Here is a 27,355-nt window from a genome sequence, read left to right as displayed (position 1 = left end):
ACTATATTTTATTTGTTTAAAACAAATAAAGACAATAACCCAATAATAGAAATTTAACTTGAAGTACAGCTACTATCAGAATTCTAGTCATGAGAAAAACATCCACAGGAATACTTTAAGATATAGTAAGTCTGAAAAAAGTTAGTTGTAAAATTAAGGTAGACTATGACCTAAATTTAAAAAAATAAAGTATATATACAACACAATATAAGCAGAATTGTCTCTGGTAGCAAAATGATAGGTAACTGTGATTTTAAGGTTTATGATATTTTGCTTATTTTTCAAATATTTTATAATCAATAAACATTGCCTTTTTATTGGGGAGGGATGGAAGCAAAACCCAGTAAGTCTTGTGGTGGTGGTTTTATTATTGTTACTATTTATTGTAGTAGTTTTTTAAGTATCAGGAAGGGGCGACCTGCGGAAGGACCTTCCCTGCCCCAGGTCAAAGGCTAACCTAGTGACGTGCAGAGGAGGGCAGGGATGCACAGGGCCTCCCTGGCTGTGGGAAGACCCAAGGAGCTTTGACTCTGAGCCGAGCACAATTCAAACCCAGCCCTTTATTCCAGGTCAAGAGGGACCACAGCTTCTGGAATGGGACCTTCACAGAGATGCTGGGTGAGCAGTGGTGGGTTTCAGAATGAAGTCACTAACAATCACCCACTGAGACAAGGGGCTGCCTGTGCAAATGCTAACACAGAACCACTTACACTGGAGATCAGCCAACAACAAAATGGCAACCCCTCTGAGACAGACGGGCTGCCTGGGGTTCCGAGGGGCGCTACTCACAGAGTTCATCAGGATCTGCCAAAGTAAAATGGGCAGCCACAGGCATGCCTTGGGGAGACCGTGGCTACCGTCATGGTGGGCACAGCAGAAAAAGTTTGCCCCATTTTACCAGCTAGCACCTCCCAGGAAGGGAGCAAGCAGGGCAGAAGGGAGTGGTCGCTCTAATTGCAGAGTTTTCCTGAATGTACCCTTTAACACACCCTGGAAGTCGTCGGAGAGAGTGAAATATTACTCATCAGACAGTGAGGGCATCCATAGCTCAAGCTCTCTCGCAAAGAGCAATGGGATTATGAAACTGGATGTCCAACATTAAACAAGAAAAAGTGGATGAGAAAACAGTACGGGACAGGCAGAAATGTGTGGGATTTTCCCACGACTTAACTCTCAGCCTTTCTCTTCTAATGGTAATTAATTTTATGTCAGATTCATTACTCTTAACATTTTAAAAACAGGGTAAAGCTAAAACATTCTAGCATTTGGTTTTCATTTAGCACTCAAATTATCCCGATGAAAGCAGACTGAACTAAGTAGCAGTCAGACACATTATTATTCGTTTCTTTCAAATGTAACTCAATTTAATATGAAAGACCACCTTCACATTTAAAACTGTTACCCCCTCAAAAGGCACTTTTAGCAACTGAATAGGAATCAACTGAACACATTCCTATGTCCCCTAGAGGAAGAGATTAGCATTTCAGTCTCTATTATGTTCTTTTCTTTGGAGACAGCTACTTTGGGGAATCCCAACAAAATGTGCCTTATCAGGTTTCTCCAGGCAGGTTGCAAAATTCCGGTTTGTGTAAGCTCGTGTGAAACAAGCACATAATATTCAACAGGTGACCGCACAGCTCCCATTCCCATACTTGTGCAGAAACCAGTCTGTAATACAATTTACAAAAAGATGACTATTCTTGTGCAGATTTCTGCAGAGTCATATACAGTCTGCAAGGGAAGGAGAAGCTGCATGACTGCAGTGTATAAACTTTTAAAGAGAAATGGTTTGAAAGAAAAGAAACCACCACTTACAATCCCCCCCGGCAATCTAATACAAAAAACGATTTTTTCCTTGTAAGAGGCGAATTCCTTCTCAAAAACAGATCGCATGTTCAATGCCTTATCTGACCAGTGTGCCGCGTCCTGAATTTTTACGAAGCAGTCGTCGTTCAAACTCATCCACGCCGTCAAAATCAGGGCTCAGCCGTGAGTTTAGAAACTAAACACTCCCTGTGCTCACAGAGACGGCAAAACCTGTTTCCCCGAGGTTGAAAAAAATTGCTCTGCAAGATTTTACACTAGCACGTTCATTGCAAGGTCCGCACAGCTTTTAAGAGCAGAATACGAGTAAACGCCCTACCCTACCTCAGGCTTCTCGTTCCCCCTTCAGGTTCCGTCCACCGTAAATGGCTGCATCTGCAGCAGTCGGACTAGGAGCATCTGAACCAACAGACACACAAAAAACGGGCTCTCTGCGGCTGGCTGGTGTTCCCAGGCTTTTATGTGGAGTCCTGGGCTCTGCTTGCTTAATTCATTCCTGATTCTACTGAAAGGAAGTCCAGCCCGGCGAGGCTGGCAGGGTAGCAACTGCTGGAGACACTTTTGATCGGGGGAGCACACCAACCACCTTCCATGCACCGACAAATGTGCAAAGACATGTGAAAGCCCAAAGAATCTTAATTTGAAAAGATGACCTATTTTTTTTTTCTTCATTCATTTATTTATTTATTTTTATTTTTTTAGTGCTCCAGGAAAAAAAATCAAGCAAATGGTGACCTGGGAAAGTCTACCCTGAGAACAACAACACTCTTCCCTTAAGCGAAGCTTCATTTATGGCTATTTATCCTGGTCTTTACATAGCACTACTGAATAGTTGCTATGACAACTTGGTAAACAGGATTCAAGTGACCGCAGAAGGGTTTAGTGGCATTGTTTTCTTCAGAGAAAAGAATGGGAGCTTTAATGCTTCCTTTACTAAAATTTCCTGAAAAGGTACAGCTGTCTTTTTACAGGTCTTCTTCTGTATGTGGTATTCTCAAAAGTCAAAGATGCTGGCTCCTGGCGCTCGGGGCACCGGACGACAGAAAACCTGAGTGGTGATCAGAAAGGCAGGAGGAATGAGGGAAGTGCTAAGTGGGCTTTTCCAGTAAGTAAGGAAAGGAAATGGCACCAGCTCAAAGGCTGTCAGACCGAATGAATGAAGGGAGGGGTCACAGGGGCTGATAATCCAGAGAATTCTAAAAGATCTAGTGCCCTGGGCTTTCCCCCTCCCCAGCTGTTCCTGTCGTCTCTTCCACATAACAGTATCCTTCATATTTACCGGGTGCAATAAAACTTCACTCCTAATGCTTCACCTTTGGCCAGATAATTACAAACTATCACACTCTTATAAAAAAAAAATATTACTTAAGCCTGACCTGTGGTGGAGTAGTGGATAAAGCCGGCGACCTGGAATGCTGATGTTGCCAGTTCCAAGCCCCAGGCTTTGTGGTGAAGGCACGTATGAGACGCAACTACAAGTTGATGCTTCCCACTCTTCCATCCTGCCTTCCTCTCCCTCTCTCCATCCCCTTTCTAAAATCAATAAATAAAATCTTTTTTAAAAATACTACCTAAAAAATGTTAATCTTATTGTGAATAGAGTATAAATATTGAACATTTGGACACACTGTGATAATATGAATTTGTCAAAAATCAAAGAGCCATTAGATACAGTGAACCTTAATGTTAACTCTGTGCTTTAATACTGGTTCATTAATGATAACAATTGGACCACAGTAATCGGTTCATTAATGATAACAATGAGATGTTAACAATAGGAGGAACAGTGTGTGTGTGTGTGTGTGTCTGTATTGGAGGGGAGAGTGATATAGGAATTCTGTTGTATGCTAAAATTTTCTGTAAGCTTAAAAATGTTCTAAAAAATAAAGTCTATTAATTAAAAAAACCTGAAATAATAATGTTCACCCCATAACAATGTCAAAACTAAAGGAATCTTTTGTTTTTAAGAAGCTAATTGTAAAGCCAGCAGCCAGGGGCACTATCACAGCAGCCTCCTGGCCCATGCAGGTTCACATTGGATTCGGACAGTCGGTAAAGAAACAACGGAGCCACAAATTGGTGGGCCATAGTCTTTAATCCTAGCTTGCACCCGGCGGGCAAGTAAAAACATACACTGGGCTCCAAAACCCACTCACATTCAGTGCTCACAAAGCCACTGACTTATCCGAGTTTCCTAGAATCAAAGGTTTCTAGCTCACCAGCCTTATTCTCCTCAGTTCCCCATCTCCTTCCTTATCCCAGATACAAACTCAGCACAAACTGGCATCTCACTCAGCACTCCGCCATCTTGGCTGCTTCTCCTGGCCACATGGCCTCTTTCTGCTCTCTGCTCTGCTCCCTCTGCTCTCTCATGCTAATCATTCCAGGAACCAAGAGAGCAAGCTCCTGTTCTGCCCCTATTTTATAGTGTAGATTCCAAACCTTTAATCCAATATACAAAATAGGGAAGTCTCTAATACAAAGACACTTCTCTGAGGCATGATTGGATTGTACCGCCCCACATCAAAACGGGTGGGAAAGGCTTAATCCCAAAACCAAGCACCAGGCTACAAGGATTCTACCTGCCCACAGAGACACACATTAATATCACTTGGGCAATGGCCTCACGTGGGCAGCGCCATTTTTAACAAAGTGAGCATAATACATTTTATCTGCCCAACACTAATTATAACAATCTGCCGAAGATATATGATTTAAAACTAAATCTGAAAAGGAAAAGGTCTGGCAATAGTCTTAAACAGATTTTGTGATTCAGCTGTGATTGAGGGGTAGACCTGTGAGGATGAAGTGAGCTGTAAAACTATTGAGCTTACTGTCCACTTTCAAACATGCAACTCAAGTATGAATCACTTCACAGTCAGAGGTAGCTGGCTGCACGTCCACACTACCTCATTTCACACCTCCAGCTGCTCCTCTAAGCAGGCACTGTCCTTATACACACGCCAGAGACGAGGAAACAATCCCAAGGCCACCCAACTGCTTAGTGACAGGAGGCTGGCCAGAAGCCCAGGCGCACATCTCTGGTCTACTTCTATGTATAGTGCACCCCACTGCGTCATGGGCCTCTGCACCTGTGCGCCCCTGCAGTGGCCTTTCCACCCTCACAAGACTGTGGTATGTTCCAACATGTGACCCAGCTGTATCCTCATGCCCATATCTCAGTGGGAATGGAGCAGAGCCACCTATGTCCTTGGTGTAAAGCACAAATGACCTAGTGATCCAGGTTCTGCAGGTGACCCAGGTTCTGCAGGTGACCCAGGTTCTGCAGGTGACCCAGCCACTGCACAGAGGGAGAAGGGCTGGGGGGAGGGGGTCTCTGGGAAAACCATCACAGAAGAAAGAACAGAAAATAAACATGAATGAGACAAGCATAGTCAGTAATAAGACAAGCAAAGTTCTACAAAACCCAGGTGCCTGGAAGAGCCTTGGGACATTGTGCCATCATGTGCAATGTTGGTACAAAAATTCTGAGATAAAGTTCTGCTATGAGAGTGTTTACTATAGCAGGGAAATGTACATTTATTAAGGGTTTAAAAATACTGGACACACTCTTAAGAATGATATCTTCCTGACATTTCACTTTAATCTAAATGACCAGATGAAACTAGTGAATAGAAGATGCAGGAATACAGATTTCTCCTTCACTACAAGTAAGACCTTTCTCATAAATAAAGACGGCTTAAAAACAACACAAAGGCTGTCTTTAGGTGTAAGGAACGAGTCCGTACTCTCTCCCTGAGGGTTATTTACATAGGAAGATGATTCATCCGGTCAGATTTGAAAAGGATAAATAGACCATATTTCATCAGTTCTTTCTTTTCATCATGCGGGAGACAGACTCCCGCATGTGCTGTGACAGGGATCCACCCAGCAAGCCTACTAAGGGGTGATGCTATGCCTATCTGAGGTCCTTGCTCCATTGTAACCACAGCCATTTTTTTAGCACCTGAGGTGGAGGCCATGGAGCCGTTCTCAGTGCCTGGGCCAACTCGCTCCAGTCAAGCCATAGCTGCAGGACGGGAGGAGAAGACAAAGAGAGAGAAACAGAGAAGCGAGAGGGGGAGGGGTAGAGAAGCAGATGGGTGCTTCTCTTGTGTGCCCTGACTGGGAATGGAACACGGGACATCCCACACGCTGGACCGAAGCTCTACCCTTGGCCAACTGGCCAGGGCTCATCAATTCTTAAATACATATACGTTCCCATCTCCATGTACATGAAACTGGGATGTGTCTATGACTCGCTGGCATCCCCAGGGCCATTACAACGTAATTTGGTACTTGGGTGTGTATGAATTTCATCACAGCTTTCCATTCTAAATTAGCAAATTCTGGGCACATTACTCCCACTGAATCCGGCTGTCCTTTAAATGTCATCAAAATAGTGTACTACAGTTTTATCCGTGAAACTGGATAGTTTTTTATCTGCCAAAAGGCATGGAAACAGTGGCAAGGTGTAACTGTGTTATTAGTGAAGCAATTATTTGCAGTGGTGGAATGACCCCTGTGGGGGATCTGGAAGGAGCTAGGCAGTTGTGGCTCTGTGGTATACAGATTACTTTGAGCTCAAGGCAATTCAAGCTTCAGGTCAGGAGAAATTTCTCCTCATTCCCCTTAACTATCTAGAAGAACTTGAATTACCTCTCTCCAGGGCAGGGCAAACTTCTGCTTACAAAAGGTCTGCTCTTTTTATCATCCTGCAATGACCTTTTGAGGCCCCCAAGGCAGGGTACCTGCTCCCTAGCTCAGCATGTCATACATTCAATCCCCCTTTCTCTCTCTGTACCCCTCCTGCATGTGGGGTCTCTGACTCTCTCAGGTACTGGGCGGGGGTTGGGGGGTTCCTGTACATACAATATAAAATTTGATTTTCTCTTGTCAATCTCTCTCCTCTTGATTTGATTATTCAGCCAGCCAAAAGAACCAGAAAAGAGAAAATGAAGACTTCCCCCTTCCCCACACCTTCCTTTCATACTCTTGCAAAGCACCCTGCCCTGGCTGACCAGGCAGAGGACTCTCACTTCCACAGTGATGTGTAAATAATGGTATATTTTAACACCATGGGATTCTTAGAGTCAATAATTATGGTAACAGATAACACTTGAAGAGACTGATGTACAAATTCCAGAAAGTTCAATCAAAAGGATAAAATCTAATGCTTAATCTAGCAGTTTAAACCCTTTTTATCTGACTGATTCACACCCCAGACTTTCTTATCCAATCATGGCAGGTAACAAAGGCCCTGGTAGATCCCCTTTAAATATCTGAGTTTTTAAATTTGAAATACCAGACTCAACTTGAAGGAGTGTTTGTGAATGAGCCTCTGGGGCTGTGCTTGGCTGTTCCAAAAGGCTTTGAACCCCAGGAGGGCTTGCTGAGGAGGGGGCAGCTGTGAGAGGTAGACCAGAAGTACCACATTAACATAGAAAGATTGATTCATATTAAGAATATTACTCTGACTGACCAGGTGGTGGCACAGTACATAGAGCGTCAGATTGGGACATGGAGGACCCAGGTTCAAAACCCCGAGATCACTGGCTTGAGCGTGGACTCATCCAACTTGAGCGCGGTTTCGTTGGCTTGAGCGTGGGATCATAGACATGACCCCATGGTAACTGGGTTGAGCCCAAAGGTCGCTGGCTTGAAGCCCAAGGTTGCTGGCTTGAGCAAGGGGTCACTCACTCTGCTGTAGCCCCACCCCTCCACTCAAGGCACATATGAGAAAGCAATCAATGAACAACTAAGGAGCTGCAACAAAGAATTGATGGTTCTTAACCCTTTCCCTTCCTCTCTGTCTGTCCCTATCTGTCCCTTTCTCTCTCTCTCTGCCTCTGTCAAAAAATAAATCTTACTCTGATACTGACCTATAGAAACGTCCCTGGTCTCTTCCAACTACACAAATCAAAGATAACCCAGAAGTGAAAAACATACCAGGAATAAAATAAATTAATTAGAACAGGACCTGTGCGATAAGATTAAAGCCAGCATGTAAAAGTTTATCTTTGGCAAAGTTAAGCCCTCATACATCATGAGTATCTCCCCAGTGTCCTCTTATGAGCAGTTCGAGCCAACATTTACTGAGCACATATGACAGCTGGGCAGCAAGACGTGAGGAAGCACAAGGCAGGTCCTGCAGAGTTGTGCTGGTCCCAGTGTGCTGTATCTAGGGACTCCTGTATTCAAAAAACTGGACGAGGGTAGAGAGACCAAAGCTTAAAATGAAAAGTAAAGAGTTGCTGGAATAAAATTCAGTAAGGTAACAAGAAATAAGATGAATAAAACGAGAGGGACGACCCTGGTTGGTTGGCTCAGTGATAGGGCGTTGGCCCAGCATGTGGAAGTCCTGGGTTTGATTCCCAGCCAGGGCACACAGGAGAAGCGCCCATCTGCTTTCCACCCTTCCCCCTCTCCTTCCTCTCTGTCTCTCTTCCCCTCCTGCAGCCAAGGCTCCATTGGAGCAAAGTTGGCCTGGGCGTTGAGGACGGCTCCATGGCCTCCACCTCAGGTGCTAGAATGGATGCTCTGCCCATATGGGGCAAAGCAATGCCCCATATGGGCAGAGCATCGCCCCCTGGTGGGCATGCCGGGTGGATTCTGGTCAGGTGCATGCAGGAGTCCATCTGTCTGCCACCCCTCACTTCTCTCACTTTGGAAAAGTAAAAAAAAAGAACCCCCAAAAAGCGAGAGGAACAATGATAGAGGAAGAATAAAATCGGACAAAAAATTCAAGATAGTTTATATGCCACATTATCATCAGAACATTTTCAGAAATGTTTGGTCTTTGTTTAAGGCAAAACACACACACACACACACACACACACACACACACACACACACACACACACACACACAAAAACCGGCCTCAACAAAAATGGCAGGCAGCAGGTGGTTCACACAAATATGAGCCCTGAGGATTAAATGTGACCGATTCATTTAATTCAGTCTTCAAATCCTTATGCCTCCGCAAACAAAAGGCTCATGTTACCATAATGTGTGCGCATTGTTCTCCCTTCATGTGTGGCCGCAGACTGTCCAGGGTGCTGTCTGAACAAGGGACCTGATTCGATGTGAACATAAGCAGCAAGAAAGACGGTCACAGGTTGGCACCGTGCTGGAGCCCTCTGACGTTTCTAAAAGACTTCTGTGCGAGACCGTTGGCATCCTCACGTCTCACAGAAACGGTGCTTCAAGATAAGGGCCAAACCATTCTCTTCCTTGGTGGCCCAGTTTCCAGCAAAGATGACTGCAGAAGCCTTCCTCTGCCAGCTGGCTGCCCAGGGCTACTCAGGTGACTCAAGACCTGCGGGACTGGGAACCACGGACAGCCAGGCAGACAGAGCCAGTCCTCACATCCGGGGAAGTTTTCCTATTTGCATCAGTCCTCTCCCTTCTCAGTTTCTGTCCTGCACCTCCTCGGGGGTTTTCTGAGGAATGTTAATGACAGACTTTTCTGACTAGGACTTATTTGCAAAATACTAGGCACGAGGAGAAAGATCACGGCCCTGAGACTCCCTGGGGGAGAAATGCTGAAGAGGCAAAGCAGGTTTCCTTCACCAGAGAAATGTCCTGGGTTCTCTGGCCACTCGGCCAGAAACTACTACTGCCTAAGAAGTACAAAAGGAAAAGGCTAACTGGCTACAGCACGAACTAAAAATCATCTAATGGAGAAGTCTGCTCTTTGTAAACTGAAAATTCTGTGTTGAGTGGAGGATTATATTGGTCAATGGACTAAGACCAAGGACTGGAGCAAGAAATATGCTTTTTCCCTAAATTCACTTTATAACTTAGCACCAGGAGGACTTAGAAGGACACTAGTACAGTGTCTGTTTTACAATATACAGTATCAGGTACAAGTTGTTTGCAAAAAGAAATAAGTCCACATAGTACTATAACTAAACTGACATCATTGTTCCGGCATTTCAGTTACAGTCTCCCTATATGCACATGTATTCTCAAAGAAAAATATATACAAAAACCCCATAATACCCCATAAGGAGCTCTAGGTACTTGAGGCCCAAGGCCCATTCTGGGCTTGCACAGTTGCCTGGAAGGGAAGGCAGCCTGTCCCAACAGCCCAGGGCCCGCAGCTGTGTGTGTGCTCCGACGTGCTGGCCCGCCTGTAAGTCTTGGGTCGGCTGAGCATGCTCCTAAAAGCACAAAGCAGTGATCTGGCTTTTTCTAAGGCAGCAGTTCTCTGGGCCACAGACTTTAGAGCTGCTGTTCTTATCCCTTTCCTGTCACAGAATCCTACACTCCTAAATAAATAAATACCCCTCAAAGAAAAACCACCTGTAGAATCTACCAAAACCCAACATCTGTGTTCCACAATGATGCAGAAAATAACTGCATGTGGGCCTGACCTGTGGTGGCGCAGTGGATAAAGCGTCGACCTGGAAATACTGAGGTCTCCGGTTCGAAACCCTGAGCTTGCCTGGTCAAGGCACATATGGGAGTTGATGCTTCCAGCTCCTCCCCCCCCTTGTCTCTCTCTGTCTCTCCCTCTCCTCTCTAAAATGAATAAAAAAAAAAAAAAAAAAAAAAGGCCCTGGCCGGTTGGCTCAGTGGTAGAGCGTTGGCCTGGTGTGCGGAAGTCCCGGGTTCAATTCCTGGCCAGGGCACACAGGAGAGGCGCCCATCTGCTTCTCCACCCCTCCCCCTCTCCTTCCTCTCTGTCTCTCTCTTCCCCTCCCGCAGCCAAGGCTCCATTAGAGCAAAGTTTGCCCGGGCGCTGAGGATGGCTCTGTGGCCTCTGCCTCAGGCGCTAGAGTGGCTCTGGTCACAACAGAGCGACGCCCTGGATGGGCAGAGCATCGCCCCCTGGTGGGCGTGCCGGGTGGATCTCGGTCGGGTGCATGCAGGAGTCTGTCTGACTGCCTCCCTGTTTCCAGCTTCAGAAAAAAAGAAAAAAGAAAAAAAAAACTGCATGTGTTTCAATAAACGTTCTCAAGCTCCTTCATGCTCTGGTGTGAAGTGAAGGGAGACATGGCCTCATCCCTCCATGCCAGACATACACATGCCCCCTCCCTGGGGCAAGACTTTCCCCATGAAATTTCTAGAAGCATCTATCTTTTGACAAAAGCGTTTTCATGAGAAACTCCAAATGAAGGCTCTTGACATACATGTCAGTCATGTAACATAATAACCAGGAACACTCCAATATTTTCAAAGGAACCAAACGAAGGCTGAGCGAGTCATAATTTATTATGTCTGGATGCCTTTAAAATGTTACCAAGGCACTTCTTTCAGTCTTTACAGACCATCTTGGGGTGTGCTGTGACTCAGTGCCTGCCCCGGGGCAGGGGCAGAAAAGGGTTGTGAGACAATATGACCAGAAATACAGGAAATGAAATACACATTTGGGCCAGATCATTTTTTAAAAATGCAGAAATCAAAGCAATTAGGCAGAATCAAATCTCAGCAAGAAAAAATAAACATCAAAAAGAGAGTAATTTCTCCACTATCCTGGCTGCTAAATAGTTTTGAATTCAAGAGGGCCTAATTTCAAAAGCTATTACAATTAAAGGAATTTCTATCCTTATAATTCATTGAGTCTGAGATACCAGTTGCTGGAACACTGCACAATTATGCTCTATACAGCTAGGAAAGAGAAAGAGCTTCCATTAAACTATGGCTTGCTGAAAGCTATAAATCCATCCTAATCTCCAAGACCTTAAATTGGGAAAAAACATGCATGTTTAAGGATGAAATATGGTAGCATCATCTCTGTTTAAGAAAACACAGAAAAGAAACACTGACAGATGTTCAACAGCTCCTGTTGAGTGTAGAACCCAAAGGCAAAGCCCATATATACTATCTTGTAAATACTGCCTATTGGGATTATAAAATGAAACACAAACCAGACAAAACATGGTGTATGTCTTCACTATTAATTTCCCGCATAATATCAAAAAAGCTATGTATCTATGTTGTCATTTTTGTGGTAACCTTAACTATTGAGATATAAATTTGAAAAGTGGAAAGATGAGTTACTAAACTACGAGAACAGATGCACATTAAACTGAGTCATCCCAGATCTTCTACGTCAGACCAGTCTCGACCACCTCGGGCCACACGTGCCCAATTCTCACCATCATACCTCACAGTGACGTAACAAACTGAACAGGTTAAAAGAACATGCACTTTTAAGCCTTCTGAAAAACAGAGACTTCAATCTATGGCTCTTATAAGTAAACATCTGTAAACTATAAATCAGGATTCACTGAAATACTAAGTCGAAAGCCACTGAGACACAATTTAAACGTAAGATCTAGCCTCAGCCTTGTTATCAGAGCGTACCACAAGTCTCACAGCACACAGTTCCGGTCAGACTCCTTATCTTAGTACTTAGGATGACATCAGTATTTTAACACGAGAGGCCCTTGACATTATTACTACCTTGTAGGGGTCTTCCTCTCTTCAGGGGGATTACTAAGAGCTGGTATTCACCAAATCAAGATAATTTCTATTTTTTTAAATCAACACTCTAAGGCAAGTAGCCCATATTAGTCTAGGACTCCTGAACTGCATCTATATCTAGCACTACATTTTCTTTTCTTAAATAGCTTTTCCTTTTTAAAATCCACATTGTTTCTGATTAGGATATGGCACTCAAACGCTAAAATCCTGGAGCCTAGATATAAAAACTCACAATGACAAAAGCTTTCAGGAGTTTTCAAATCAGTTACAACAATCTAAAGTCCTTAAAACACGGAATGCAGCCAGACCTGTGGTGGCACAGTGGAAAAAGCACCAACCTAGAACGCTGAGGTCTCCGGTTGGAAACCCCAGGCTTGCCCGGTTAAGGCACATATAAGAAGCAACTACAAGGAGTTAATGCTTCCTGCTCTTCCTCTCCCATGAAAATCAATAAATAGAATCTCAACTCCTCCACACACAGAATACAGACACTTCATCATGTTTAACAACAAAGCCAAAGAAAACTAAAACAAACAGAAAAATCAATCACAAAAATACACTATTTCTTTGAAAATAGAAGCTTATCCAAGAATTTCACATTAAATGCTTAAAAAAAAATAAAAAACGAAGGCTTTCAAAAGGTTTCTTTTCGACTAGATTTCACTAAAGCTTAGCGGCATCATTTTAAAGCAGACCAAGAGGCCCAAGAGAAAAGGGAATTTTTCCATTCAGTAATGTTAGGGTGTACTAATGCTATCTACATCTCCAACCATCTATAAAAAAAAGGAGTATGGAGAAACCAAATCTGTGAGGAACCAGCATAAGGCAGTGTCCTTAAAGATGGGCTCTCTGTCCAAAACTGTCCTAGCTCTTACCTTCTGCGTGTTTGGCTTGACACAGCGGACAAAGAACGGATTAGAGGAGCTTAGCGTTGCCATCAAGGAATGCAGGGAGTCCTAACAGAGAGGTGAAAAGAAATATATGTTGACTTAGTCGTTTAGTATGTCATTCTTTACATTTCTCAGCACCTTCGGCACTGATCAGAAACAAATTTTAAAAACCCAGTAAAAATCACAGGACTAATAATCATTTTATTTTTAATTTTGTCATTCTTATATAAAATAAAGCACAGATATTACAATTCACTGTCACTGAAATTATTTCACAATACAGTATTCAGAATTTGTCACTTCCTTGAAATAGTACCATTAAAAAAGAAAAAAAAAAGCTATTCTGTTAACCAACCCGCAAAAGAGCACAGGCTCTTTCAATGGCTAGCAAGGAAAATCTGAGAAGTACGCACTCTCCACTGGAGTTATTCCTCCTAACTCATTATGCCCATCAAATTGACAGCCTCCACCAGGATGCCGCTGGTCTTTGACCTACAACCTCCACTCTTAACCTTCAAATCACCAGGCAGATCAATCTCCTGTAATATACTGCTTTCTTTTTAAGTATTTTATTGTGAATTTTTAACGTTTACCAAAGCAGACAGTGTGTAATGAATACTCATCATTGCTTCAGTTCACGGCTAATCTCATTTCATCTGATCCCTGTCTTAGTACACACTATGCCCAACCCTTGTAAAAAAGCAAATCTGAAACAGTTTTATTTCATCCTTCAATATTTCAACATGCACTATTAAAGGATAATCACTTTAAAAATATATATATGGATAACCATATCCATATCATCATCCTAAAAAGATTTAGCATGAATTCCTTAATGTTAACATTAAAAAGTACAATTGTCTCAAGTTTCATATTAAAATCTTCAACTTTCACAAATTTCATCATTTTCAAATGCTTTGGTCTTTGAAATTAAACTGCAAACAATGTTCACGTATTATGGTTGGTTGATATGTCTTTTCAAGTCTTGTTCCATCCATTGGTTTTCCCCCCTCCATCTCTCTTTTTCTTTCTTACAGTTTCTCTGAGGAAAGCTGCTTCTCTGCTTAGAAAGCTTTAGGGTTTTTCACAGATGACAAAATGTCCTGGCATCCGTGGCCCTTCACATACTGGTAGGAATTTAAGTTCATATACGGTGCCTGGTCAGCTGGCTCGTGTCTATTCACAACCCTCCAGGGACAGGACTCATTACATTCTCGTCTCAGGAATCCTCCTCTCGCTCCTGTTCTCCACCTGAGACCCACCCCCTCTTTTTCATTTCCTTGATTCCTAGTCCAATTTAATTCCCAAACACCCACAAGGCCTTCCAACACAACTCTAGACGGTACCAACCTAGATAAATAAAACTCCACTGGGAGAGGAAAAGTCAGGCAGATACAGGCTTAATTCAAACCCTGCTCAGTCCTCGGAGGGACTGATTGCATGGGTCTCCATTTCTCTAAACTTCAGTTTTCTCATCTATAAAATGGGGACAATATATGTCCTTTTAAGATTATGAGAGAATTGAACAAGGTAATGCATATAAAGTGATTGGCCCAACGACTGGCACATAATAAGTTTATATAATAAATAGTAGTGATTATTATTATATCCTATCTGCCCTTCATGGGATCATGGTACCCAGCACTGTCGGCCACGTTGGATGTATCTGGCACATTGCCAACCACACTGCACAACAGACCACACTCAGCCTCCCGCCAGGTGTCTCTAAACTAGAGTAAATGACAGCTCCACGGAGGGCGGACTTTAATAAACGTCTGCTGACTGATGAGCCTCCATTTCCCTTTATATTAGGGTTAAGTCAGAAAAATGGTCGTCATACGCTTTACCTCAAAAGTACATAAAATGCTTACTATTTAAAATGTACATAAAAACTATCCTATTTCCGTGAATTCTGAACATCTTGACAAGGTAACTGACATTGATTTTACTTAAATATGTACTTGGTTATTATTCCTCGTTACAATATTGTAGACATACCTAAGAAAAATACAAAAGTCCAGGCAGGGGAAGAAATGAACACTATTTTCACAGGATCACCCGAACACAAACCAGAGTGATCCCACAGGGCCAACCACAGGCCCTCACGGCAATTCTTAAGAACTGCTATTTCATAATCTTAGAATAAGCAGCTATGTATTTTTAACAACAACAACAACAAATCTACATGTTTTCACCTGGCTCAGGAAAAAAGGTATATCTTATTCCTCCTTTCAGTTCTTCAATCACAATAACGATGCACTCATCGAACCCGGCAGCAGAAACTAACCTTGAACTGCGAGCTGACCGTGGGCCGCCGGTGCTTGCTTCCGCATTTCAAAGTATCCTGGTTATTGCGGCTTGAAACATGTTCAAATAGGTCATAGATGAAGTCGAACCTGTGCAAGCAAAGAGCAGAGGACTTTGAGGGGCACACACCCAATTATTAGGTGCTGGATTACTGTAATTACAATGCACTTTCCCACTAACAATAGCACACGGAAGCCTGGAAGAGCTCCCAAAGATTTCAAACCCACCACTGCCAAAGAGCTCTGGGCATTGAAAAACAAATTGCTTATAGAGCACTATATATAGTCTTGCAGAAGAAAAGTGGATTGCGGTGAAAGTGACAGACGGCCCGGGTGGCTCGCCAGTTAGGGATGCTGTGCTCTCCAGAGCACGCCCTAAGCTTCTGCAGCCTTGATTTCCCTGCCTGTAGAAGGGACATACTTGTCTTGCTTATCTCACAGTGGTGCAATAGCCAATCAGTTAGTTAACAGATAGAAAAGTGCCAACTCTGGAGTGAGGCAGACTGGGGTTCAAATCCGGCTTCCACCACTTCCTGACTGTGTGAATCAGGCTGGATGCTTGCCTCTCTTCAGGCCTCAGTATTTCCATCTAGAAAATGGGGGCAGTTTAAAAATTTATCCCACAAGTCTGGGGGTGAGAATGAAATGAGAAAATGTAATCAAAAGGCTGAGTAGGATGCTTGGCAGGGTGCTGATGTTGGTAGCTGTTACTGTTACTAAAAAGTTGTATAGATACTACTAATAAAGTAAAAGTCTTCTCAATAACTTTTTATTTTCTTTGTATGAAAGATATTATGAGCTGTAAAGGAGGGGGTGGCTTGGTGGCTTCACTGAGACCAGGAAAGGTGGGGACAGTGTCTGGGCATCCACACCACCCCCAGATGGGAATAGCAGTGCTTCCCTGTCACTTCTCACTTAACCCCAACCCTTTTTCAGTTCTGTCCCAGGGTGCTCGTTCACGCTCGCTCTCTGAAGTTCTCCAACAGTGCTTGGTGCGCTATGGCGAAAAGCTTCGGTTCCATTAAAATGTCAGAGATGTCAGAGGTTAAAGAGCACAGTGAGCAAACAGCCCAAGCCCCTCGGTCGGCAGAGAGGGACCTGGGGCTGAAGCAGAAAGCCCTTTGCTCCAATCACAAAACCACTTGATGTGTGACAGTGTAAGGCTATCGGCCTGATCTCCGCGCCAGAGAGCCTATCACTACCGCAAAATGCTTCTATTTAACACCAAGACGCTGCTTTTATTTAAATGTACCACTTCATACCTAATAACCAAGAAGCTGCTTTGACAGACAACATGCTATGGTAAGTTTTTAAAACATTGCCATTTTCACAGGCCTGAAACCTCATCTAAAAGTAAAAATGACCGACAATGTTTCTAAACAGGGAAACTGAATAGAGCGAAAACGCATCTGAAGATTGAGCTCTTCCACTTCTGAGCTCCAAAGCTGACACTTTGGGTGGGCTCCCTTCCCCCAGTTAATAGCTATCTAAGTGACAGGGCGGCCTTGATGTTCCTGTAAGTATTATAACTTTAAGTAATAGTGCTACTTACTTTTCTCTTAGGTATTAAAAACGTGTTTCTGGTATAGAGTTACTCCGGACCTGACATGGGTTTGAACACTGTCAGTCAGGATTGTTTTTCTCACTTTCACACAGCTCCCTGGTTTCATGTATACAAATAGCTAAACTAATCAACTGGTGATTTCGTGGTGTGAATTTACAATTCATGACTGAATAAATGAATGTGTAATACATTTATAATTTTAGCTGAATTAATACCTGTTTTTTTTAAAAGATTTTATTTATTGATTTGAGAGATAGAAAGGGGGGGGGGAGAGTGGGGGAAGAGCAGAGTGGGAAGCACCAACTTCTAGTAGTTGCTTTTGGTATATGCCTTGACCAAGGAAGCCCAGGGTTTCGAACCGGCAACCTCAGCATTCCAGATCAATGCTCTATACACTGTGCCACCACAGGTCTGGCTTTATTTATTGATTTCATAGAGAAAGGGTGGGGAGAGAGAGGAAGAAAGAAAAATATTGATTTGTTCTTATATATGCCCTGATTGAGGATTAAAACAGCATCCTCTGCGCATCAGGACAATGCTCTAACACCCTGGTTGGCAAACTGCGGCTCGCAAGCCACATGCGGCTCTTCCACAAAATACCACATGTGGGCACTACTTTGATAAGGAATGTACCTACTTATATAGTTTAAGTTTAAAAAATTTGGCTCTCAAAAGGAATTTCAATTGTTTTACTATTGATATTTGGCTCAGTTTGTCAACCACTGCTCTAACCCAGGGGTCCCTAAACTATGGACCTCGAGCGACATGCGGCCCCCTGAGGCCATTTTCCAGTCCCCATCACACTTCCGGAAGGGGCACCTCTTTCACTGGTGGTCAGTGAGAGGAGCACAGGATGCGGATGCAAAGTGTGGCGTCGCTCACGTACAGTACTACTTCCGGTGACACAGGACGCACGCGTCACAGCTCCAGATGCATGTCATATCACTTGGTACGGCTAGCAGTGACAAATATGGAACTGGACGTTGACCATCTCATTAGCCAAAAGCAGGCCCATAGTTCCCATCGAAATACTGGTCAGTTTGTTGATTTAAATTTACTTGTTCTTTATTTTAAATACTGTATTTGTTCCTGTTTTGTTTTTTTACTTTAAAATAAGATATGTGCAGTGTGCATAGAGATTTGTTCATAGTTTTTTTATAGTACAGCCCTACAACGGTCTGAGGGACAGTGAACTTGCCCCCTGTGTAAAAAGTTTGGGGACCCCTGCTCTAACCAATCGAGCTATCTAGCCAGAGCCTGGACATTATTTTTCTTGACAGTCTCTACACTAGTTAGAGCAGCGGTTCTCAACCTGTGGGTCGCGGGGGTCAAACGACCAAAACACAGGGGTCACCTAAAGCCATCGGAAATACATATTTTATTTTAAAATGTATTGTATAATAAATATGTATTTTCCAATGGCTTTAGGCGACCCCTGTGTTTTGGTCATTCGACCCCCGCCAGGGTCACAACCCACAGGTTGAGAACCGCTGAGTTAGAGAGATAGGGGTCCTACAAACCCACAGCTGAAGTCAACTTAACTACAGCTCTAAGCCTTCCATGAATAACGGGAGTCACAATGGTTAAGATCTTAGGTTCTTACCAAGCAGACCAGACCAAAACCAGTAGGATCTTGGGCAAGTCATTTAACTGCCTCAAGCCTCGGTTTCCTCATCTAAGTAACAAGATTATATAGTATCTAACCCGTGGATTTGCTGTTCTTATAGGATCTCATTAAATGGTAGTTATTGTGATTTGTATATTTTATATCTCTTGGTTATCTTACTGATGAAATATTGCCCAGGGAAGATGATAACAGATGAAGTTGCTTCCCTATTAATTTTTTCTGTATTTGTGAATTAAAAGTATTTGCACAAATATTGCTGAGCTTGCTAAGAGGCTGACTTACCGGCTTTCTCTTAGCAAGTTGAGAAGATCATCTCTAAAGGTATCTCTGTTCTTCTCCAAGATGCCCCGGACATCATACTGCACCTGGTTTTAAAAAAATACGTGTGACACGGTAGAATTGATCAAAAGAGTAATTTCAGCTCATCAGCATCTCTCTTTAAAGGCAGACCCACGAAAAGAAGCCATTTCAATAGATTTGCGATTGGCTTCTGAAATTATTGTATCAGTAAATACCAAATGGGCGAATTTTCAAGAAGGATCTTAATTAAGAAGTCACCTCTCCAGCGTAGTGTTTCACTCCAAAATTGTTGACTGCAACTCTGGGCTTCACGTAAAAGTGGTTATTCTAATTAAAAAAAAAATACAAATGCCTACTTTTACTTAATGATTTCCACTGACTTCCAGAGAAAACCAAATACAATAAGCGGGGACAACAAATTCAAAACCAGTCATATATCAGACACAGTAGATGATGCCACTTAATAAAAACCATGTCCCATTTGTCTGTATCATTACAGTAGGTCAAAAATATAAAATTCTAAACTCATGAATTAGTCCCAAATCTATCCCTCTGGCTTATTTTAATGTTGTTTTAGCAATCGAAGAAGAGCTCCATTGGTTTCAAGGGAAAAAATTTAAATGTGGGAGGCACACTGGGGCCCCGCAGCACTGAACTGTCTCATATGTAATCTTAATCTGCAGCTTCACTATCCAGACATAATTAAGAAATGGCAGGTCTTGACATACAGCATGTTGATTGTGTAACTTCTCCAATAAGGTGCTGTCTGTGGCTTGAGGAAAATGGCTTTCTTCATTGATAAGGGCTAGGAGGCCAAGTTTCTATAAGAGGGAAAAAAAGTTAAATGAATTCAAAGTCAATATATGGGTCCAAATATTTTAGAGCTCTATACTCTCTATCAAGTAAAGGGTTAAAACAACAGGCATAATAATTTCTCAGACTGAAAAAATTCAGAATAAAGAAATCCAATAAATTTTAATTCCACACAGATATAAAAAAAAAATGAACCCACCCCAACTTTGTGGAGAAAACTTTTACAACTGGCTAGTCTACTACTGGTGCTGGCAGGGCTCTTGATGCTGACTTACATCTAAGCAAAGTGGATTTGCACGCTGCTGATTCAAAGTGGATTTGCACGCTGCTCAAATACTGAGTTCAATGAGACAATAGTCTGGAAGCAGCCAAGTATTTAAATTTAACCTTGCACATTTACATTTATGTTTCCAAATGGTCCATTGTGTTCTAAACATTCACATCTTTGATGTGCGTGTTCACACAAGCTATTTCGTTCCCATAAATATGAATCAGCCCAGCTGGACACCCTTGGGACTGAAACAACTCTTCAACAATATATTACCTTCTCGATCAAGTCCAGGCATTCTCCATTGTCTATCCAGTCAATATCTTCCCACACTAATCCCTCTCTGCAGAAAAATTAAAAGGGCTGGCTGAGTTATAGTAACATATAGCTTTAAAACTATCTAATTTAGTGGCTGATTTCTTTTTAAAATGACATAGAATTTCATGACTGCTTACCTGCTATATTCTAGTTGTTCTAAAGAAAAAATATGCTTGTTGAAATATTCCTGAAGTTTCTCATTTGCATAGTTTATATTAAACTGTTCAAAGTGATTAACCTAAAAAAAGGAACCATTCAAAAGCATTTTTAGTGCTCTCATTATTATATATGAAGATTAAAAAAATTTGCAGAAAAAAAATATCAGTGTTTGTTACAAAAGTTTTGGTGAAGATCAGCTAGTAAATAAATATAGAATTCATGTGTCCCACTCATTGGAAGCTTACCTCAAAGTTTTCAAATCCGAAGATGTCAAGAATGCCGATAGACTTAAAGTCATCTTTGCCTTTGATCCTGCTGTTGATCTTCTTGATCACCCACTCGAAGCAGCGTGCATAAAGTGCCATAGCCAGGGAGTCTCTGCTATCTACTGCCTAAGGGGAGAGAAGGTGTGGTCACCCGGTTCCAGCTGACCAGGGACAGCCCAGGCCAGCACGGCCACCACAGTCCCACTCAGGGGTCCTTGGGAGACACACACTACACAGGGTATCACCTGAGTACCCAATGTCAAGTAAATCAATACCACCTAGGAGAACACAGACTTGAAAGAAAGGATAAACTGGAGCTTGCCTAGTTACTTCACAGTAGAATTTGCCAAGAATGCCTCTATTTAAAAAAAAAAAAAATTTTAATTGATTGGTTTTGGGGAGAGAGAGAGAGAGAGAGAGAGAGAGAGAGAGAGATTTGTTGTTCCACTTATTTATGCATTCATCTGTTGACTCTTATATGTGCCCTGACTGGGGATCAAACCCCGTAACCTTGGTATATATTGGGACGATGTTCTAACCTACTGTGCTAACCAGCCAGGGAAAGAGTGCCTTGAAATACCAGGCTCCAAAGTCAACTTTATATGTTGAGTTATAGGTAAGAATCTGAGTGGCTATATTCAGTTACAAATTTCATCAGGTTTAAAACAATAGTTAAGGCTGAAATCTTTCATTTTCATCTTTTATCTTACTTTGTACATACACCGTTTTTCTTCATGGGATATGGTTAGCATTTTTTACTTATCTAATCATGAAACAGGTATTTATGTGCTAGAGCATGTAATTGGCTCAAGACAGTAGCAGATACAAAAATAAGTAATACAACATACTGTTGCACTGTTTTCATGTATAATAATAATATATTATAGCTAATGGTTATTTAGTTCTTATTCTGGGCCAATTATTAAGTACTTAGTACATATTTTGTATTATTATACTTACAAGAATCCTCTGAATTAGGTATGATAACTATTCTTGTCTTATAGAGGTGGCAACTGAGGCACAGTGGACAAATCCTTTAAGAACAGCCATCTACACTGGATCCAACCCTCTTTAAAAGGCTCAGCTACATTGTCTCTTAGAAACAATTCAACATTATCTGTTCCTCTCAAAGTGGATATATTTATTTTGATCATGAACCTAACTCATTTGAATGGGTTGCTGCATTTACCTATTTGAGTCAAAGCCACGATCTAAACACCCAAGAGTGTCATTTAAAACAGCGTTGACAGCCAAGCGTAGGTACCTGTTGAACACTGAGAGGTGTGAGGATCTCTTCCCCCCTGAGGAACATGGATCTCTGGGTCAGGGCGTCCGTGAGCTGTGCTGGGTCCAGCCCAAGTAACTCTGCAGACCTGCCCAAGGCTGGAAATGAAGAACAAGGCAAAGGTGGACTCCCAGCCCTGTGATGGAACAGGTCATGGGACCCCAAATAGGTTCAAAGCTGAGCACACAGAGCAACACATTAAGGCAGAAAACACTCCTGAATCCCTCAGGCAGGATGTATGGAACACACAAGTCACTCCTTGATCGAGTAAGTTATTCACTCCTCGATTGAGTCCTAGGTTAGCAGCAAAGAACCTGGTACCTGGACCAAGTACAGTCCAGACACCTCAAAATGGGGGGGGGGGGGAGGGTTGTCCACAAGACCCTGTCAGAGGTTTGTGATGTCACAACTATTTTCAACAATAATACTAAGGTGCCATTTGCTTTTTTCTTCTCAGTCTCTCACTAGGATACAGATGATTTCTTTTCTTTTCGTATATATATTTTTCTGAAGTTGGAAACAGGGAGGCAGTCAGACAGACTCCCACATGCGCCCGACCAGGATCCACCAGCATGCCCACCAGAGGGCGATGCTCTGCCCATCTGGGGCGTTGCTCTGTTGCAACCAGAGGCATTCTAGCGTCTGAGGCAGAGGCCACAGAGCCATCTTCAGCGCCCAGGCCAACTTTGTTCCAAAACTTTGTTCCAATGGAGCCTCGGCTGCAAGAGGGGAAGAGAGAGACAGAGAGGAAGGAGAGGGGAAGGGGTGGAGAAGCAGATGGGCGCCTCTCCTGTGTGCCCTGGCCGGGAATTGAACCCAGGACTCCTGCAAGCCAGGCCGACGCTCTACCACTGAGCCATCCGGCCAGGGCCAGATGATTTCTTTCCAGTGGCTACATGAGCTGAGGTGTCTCAACAAAATAAACGCCAAAGCAGATATGAGGCTCCAGCTGTCCTCCATCACATTGATATTAAAGAGATTTGCAAATATGTAAGACAGTGTTACTCTTCTTGCTGACTTTTTTGAAAAGACTAAAAATAATTTTATATTTTAATATTCAATGAGTTTTTTATGGTTATTTTGGAGTAAAATTTTAAATGCTTCAGTTTTAATTCCTAAAGTTATAAACATCAACAGATATGATTTACATTTTAAAAAAATAGTTCTTTGGGATTCACCACGTTAAGATTATTATGAGGTGCTGGACCAGGTGTTTGAGAACAGCTGACCTGCAACGCTGGGCTCCTCTAGAGCCATTTTGTACTTCAACTCATCAAGTTCCCAGCCTCCGTGCCCTCCTACATTGCTTCCATCAGAATAGTTTAAAAATAAATACATAAATCACTCCAGTAAATAGACAACTGACACAACTCTGTGTACATTAACTCGTTTAATCTTAACAACACATCTCTGAGGCACTTTACTGACAAGAAGTTGCTAGTGTGTGGGAAAAATAAGCCAAGGAAAAAGCTTGAGGCAGCTCCAGGCTGCAAACCGAATATTCTGGCTTGAAAACTAACAGTCCTAACCATTATACACACCACCACTCAATAAGGGTCCTAACCATCACACACGCCTCCACTCAATAAGTGTCCTAACCATCACACATACCACCACTCAATAAGTATCCTAACCATCACACATACCACCACTCAATAAGTGTCCTAACCATTATACACGCCACCACTCAATAAGTGTCCTAACCATCACACATACCACCACTCAATAAGTGTCCTAACCATTGTACACGCCACCACTCAATAAGGGTCCTAACCATCACACACACGCCTCCACTCAATAAGTGTCCTAACCATCACACATACCACCACTCAATAAGGGTCCTAACCATCACACACGCCTCCACTCAATAAGTGTCCTAACCATCACACATACCACCACTCAATAAGTGTCCTAACCATTATACATGCCTCCACTCAAGAAGGGTCCTAACCATTATACATGCTTCCACTCAAGAAGGGTCCTAACCATTATATACACCACCACTCAGTAAGGGTCCTAACCATTATATACACTACCACTCAGTAAGGGTCCTAACCATCACACATATGCCACTATTCAAGAAGGGTCCTAACCATCACACAAGCCTCCACTCAATAACTATGGAAAACTAAGGCAGCACTACGCCCCCCGACTCAATATTTTTCCTATATCTTATCCTCATTTCTTATATTTCCTCTTACTCGGTCCATTTTTCTTCTTTCTTAGTAGGATCAAGAACACGACCACCATCCCATTCTGTAATAACATCTCATCTGTTTGATCCTTTATTGGCTGACAGTTCATATCAGATACAAAGTTCTGTAGCTCTTTATCCCAGGGGTCAGAAAGCTGTTTCTATAAAAGGCCAGACAGTAAATATTTCAGGCTTAAGTTTTCTATGAGAAAAAAATCGTGGTAGGAAGGAGGGGAAAAGGATGAGGAGGCGCACTCTTACCCGTTTTGAAGGAAACTTGTGCCCCGCCGGCAGTGATAAACTCTACGTTCCCGAGGTGTAATATGCCAGCAAGCAACCTCAGAACCTCCCGAACTTCTTCCTTGCTAAACTGCATTACGTCCATTGCCGTCTGGAAGAAAATTAATGTGTTTAATTTTTTTAGGGTGTTTTTTTTTTATACTAAAGAAAATGAAAAAAATGCTCATTACTCAATAAAACTATTAAATATTTAACTAAAAGTCAAGAAAACAAGAAACAGATGCATGACCATGTTTAAATGGTAAGGGCTTTACGCAGATACACACTAAAGAACACTGTTAAATCTGCAGAATGCTGAGAACTCAGTCGATGAAATAAGAATAAACCTCTGCAAGTCTTAAGGTGCAAGCCTCCTACTTATGTCACAGAAAAGAATTACCTCAGAGAGTCACAATAATGATGGTGACAAATACTTTGTTCTACAGATACCAAAGCATAATGGAACACTTATTTTCTTACACATAAAAAAGGAGGGGAGACAATGAGGAGGAGGTGAGGATTCATCAGGATCCTCCAGGGTAAACTCTGGGGCTTGAATTCCTGGTTAAAGGCAGCAGGGACCCATACAGGTGGAACCAAGTTCTGTCAGGAACTCTACAAGTGGGACACTCTCTGACCCTTGTATGAAAGATGCTGACGAACACATGAATGGATCTGGATCTGTCCGCCCAAGACACTCATCACATCTCTAGTTTTCATTTCTCCAAAGGGTTTTTAAGGTCTGATCTTAGCCTCTAGAGCAGGGGTCTCAAACTCAACTCAGCATGTGAGCCGCAGAGCAAGATCACAGCCGTTCGGCGGGCCGCACTAGGTCTACAAAAGGCAACTGTTACGCAACACTTTTCTCACTGCAGTTGAAAACAAAAAAAAATCAGTACAACAAGCACAATCGTACATGCAGTTTACTCAGTGTCACAAAACGACCAGAAACTGTAGTTCGCATCAAAACTGCTGTTAACTAAGCTAATATCTAGCTAGGATGCTAGAGAAATGAAAAATACAAGTAGGCCCCTAGGCTTACTTAATTTTATCCAAAATATTTTGAACTTCGTGGATTAGTCTGCGGGCTGCACAAAATTGTTCGGTGGGCTGCATGCGGCCCGCGACTTTGAGACCCCTGCTCTAGAGAGTAAATGAACTTATTGTAACGCTGTTTGGGGTAAAATAAAGACAAACAGGCACCTACTTCCAGGAGCTTTGTTCCCAACATGTATCTAAACAACTTTAGCCAGGGTCTTCTAAATCTTATCTGAGATTTGCTCCTTTTCTATTGTGATGTGGAAGTCAGAATCATGTCAGGAATGCTGCACCCCACCCCCTCACCTGCCCCACACAACTGAGGACAGAACTGGTGAAAATACTGCTGAAAATGACCTACTAAAACGACCTGGACCCCGAATCACTGCAGCGACCACAGGAGACGGGGAAGAAGGAAACCACGCAGTACTCTGAAGCAATAGAAATTGCAAAAGGAAACAACTGGAGATTTTAAAATGTGAGACGGATCATTTCTTTACAAGGAAAAAACAATGAAGTTGAAACAAAAGGCAAAAACAATAGAGAGGGAAACAGTATTAAAAGAAAAAAAAATGTAAGGGAAAGAGCAAGAGCTATACTAGGAGATACACAAGCAACAAAAATAAAACAGACCCTTCTCCTAGAGGAAGTGCAAAGCCACAGAGAAATGATCCTGTTTGTAGAAATGAAACGTTGCACACATTTAAAAAAATCGAAGATCACTTCTATCAAATTAGCAAAATACTTCTGAAGGATTAAACTGAAATTGGTGAAACTGGGATATTTAGGCAGTGGCCACTGATACTATAAACCAGCAGAATGAGTTTGGAGAACAGGGTCATGCGGCAGCAAGGTGCTGGGCCCCAGGTGTCACTCTCACACTGTGCAGAGAGGTTAAGAAACTTCCTCAGGGTTGTACAACCAAGATTTAAAGTCAGGCCCAACAAATCCGAAGTCCAGAAACTTATCATCTATCCAATTTGACTCCTTTCCAAGGACGTTTTTAAAAAGAAAGAAGTCTCCTGTGTAATCTCTCCATAACTTTTTGTTTTGAGGAAAATGTCAACAGTAATAAAGCTTTGTAAAATTTCACTATAGTGATATCCAGAGGTGGATTAAGGTCGGTTGAGGACCCAGGCGCAGAAGAATATATTGAGCCCCTTAAAAAAAAAGAGAAACAGGGAAAATAAAAATACATGTTAACCGTATTTTTAAATAAATAAAAAATATTATATATTAGGTACTATTAATGTTAAAACTGCACATATGAAACCAAACTTGGTGTCAGAAAAAAAATGTAAAGTTGGGGTTTTGCGGGTCCCTTCAGAAGTCGGGGTCCAGGGTGTGCGCCCAGTGTGCCCACCGTTAAATCTGCCTCTGGTGTTATCTTAACAATGTTTTCAGATAAAAATAATTCTAACTACCCCATAATTAGACAAGTCAAATAGAGAAAATAAAGTTGTTGGAATAGTGCATAGTTTAAAGAAAATTCTAAATATTATATAGAAACACGATTGTATTTTGCTTTAGGCAAAAGCTAAAAATTATATATCTTAAGGGTAAATGATAAAAGCAGAATGAAAAGAAAATTGATAAAAGTATAACTAGGATGGTGTTGGTAAGCTTGTAAACATTATGTTTTATTATGTCCTTCAATGTTGTTGACACATTTTTAAACAACAAATGAGACTATTAATGGGTGAGTGAATAAACGAACTGTTCTTTAGTCAATGGTATATTACTTGCCATAAAAAGGAATGGACTATGTGATGTGGGATGTGGATGAGTGT

At 42.3% G+C, this 27,355-nt stretch overlaps 1 protein-coding gene across 3 annotated transcripts in view; it reads right to left on the bottom strand.

The window, feature by feature from the left end:
• Positions 1–27,355, bottom strand: part of MYO10 (myosin X) — a 224,426-nt gene that overhangs the window by 68,214 nt on the left and 128,857 nt on the right. For all 3 annotated transcript variants that reach the window (XM_066374157.1, XM_066374163.1, XM_066374170.1), the window contains exons 9-18: positions 24,510–24,639; positions 22,034–22,152; positions 20,749–20,895; positions 20,482–20,582; positions 20,303–20,369; positions 19,674–19,766; positions 19,204–19,272; positions 18,928–19,010; positions 15,436–15,544; positions 13,134–13,214 (exon numbers count right to left, since the gene is read on the bottom strand). In XM_066374157.1, coding sequence (XP_066230254.1) covers positions 13,134–13,214; positions 15,436–15,544; positions 18,928–19,010; positions 19,204–19,272; positions 19,674–19,766; positions 20,303–20,369; positions 20,482–20,582; positions 20,749–20,895; positions 22,034–22,152; positions 24,510–24,639 — 999 coding nt within the window. The remainder of the gene's footprint in view (positions 1–13,133; positions 13,215–15,435; positions 15,545–18,927; positions 19,011–19,203; positions 19,273–19,673; positions 19,767–20,302; positions 20,370–20,481; positions 20,583–20,748; positions 20,896–22,033; positions 22,153–24,509; positions 24,640–27,355) is intronic.

This window comes from Saccopteryx leptura, chromosome 1 (assembly GCF_036850995.1).
Source record: "Saccopteryx leptura isolate mSacLep1 chromosome 1, mSacLep1_pri_phased_curated, whole genome shotgun sequence".
Taxonomy (NCBI): domain Eukaryota; kingdom Metazoa; phylum Chordata; class Mammalia; order Chiroptera; family Emballonuridae; genus Saccopteryx; species Saccopteryx leptura.
The sequence above is the reverse complement of the archived record's forward strand: the minus strand, read 5'-3'. Positions and strand labels throughout refer to the sequence as shown.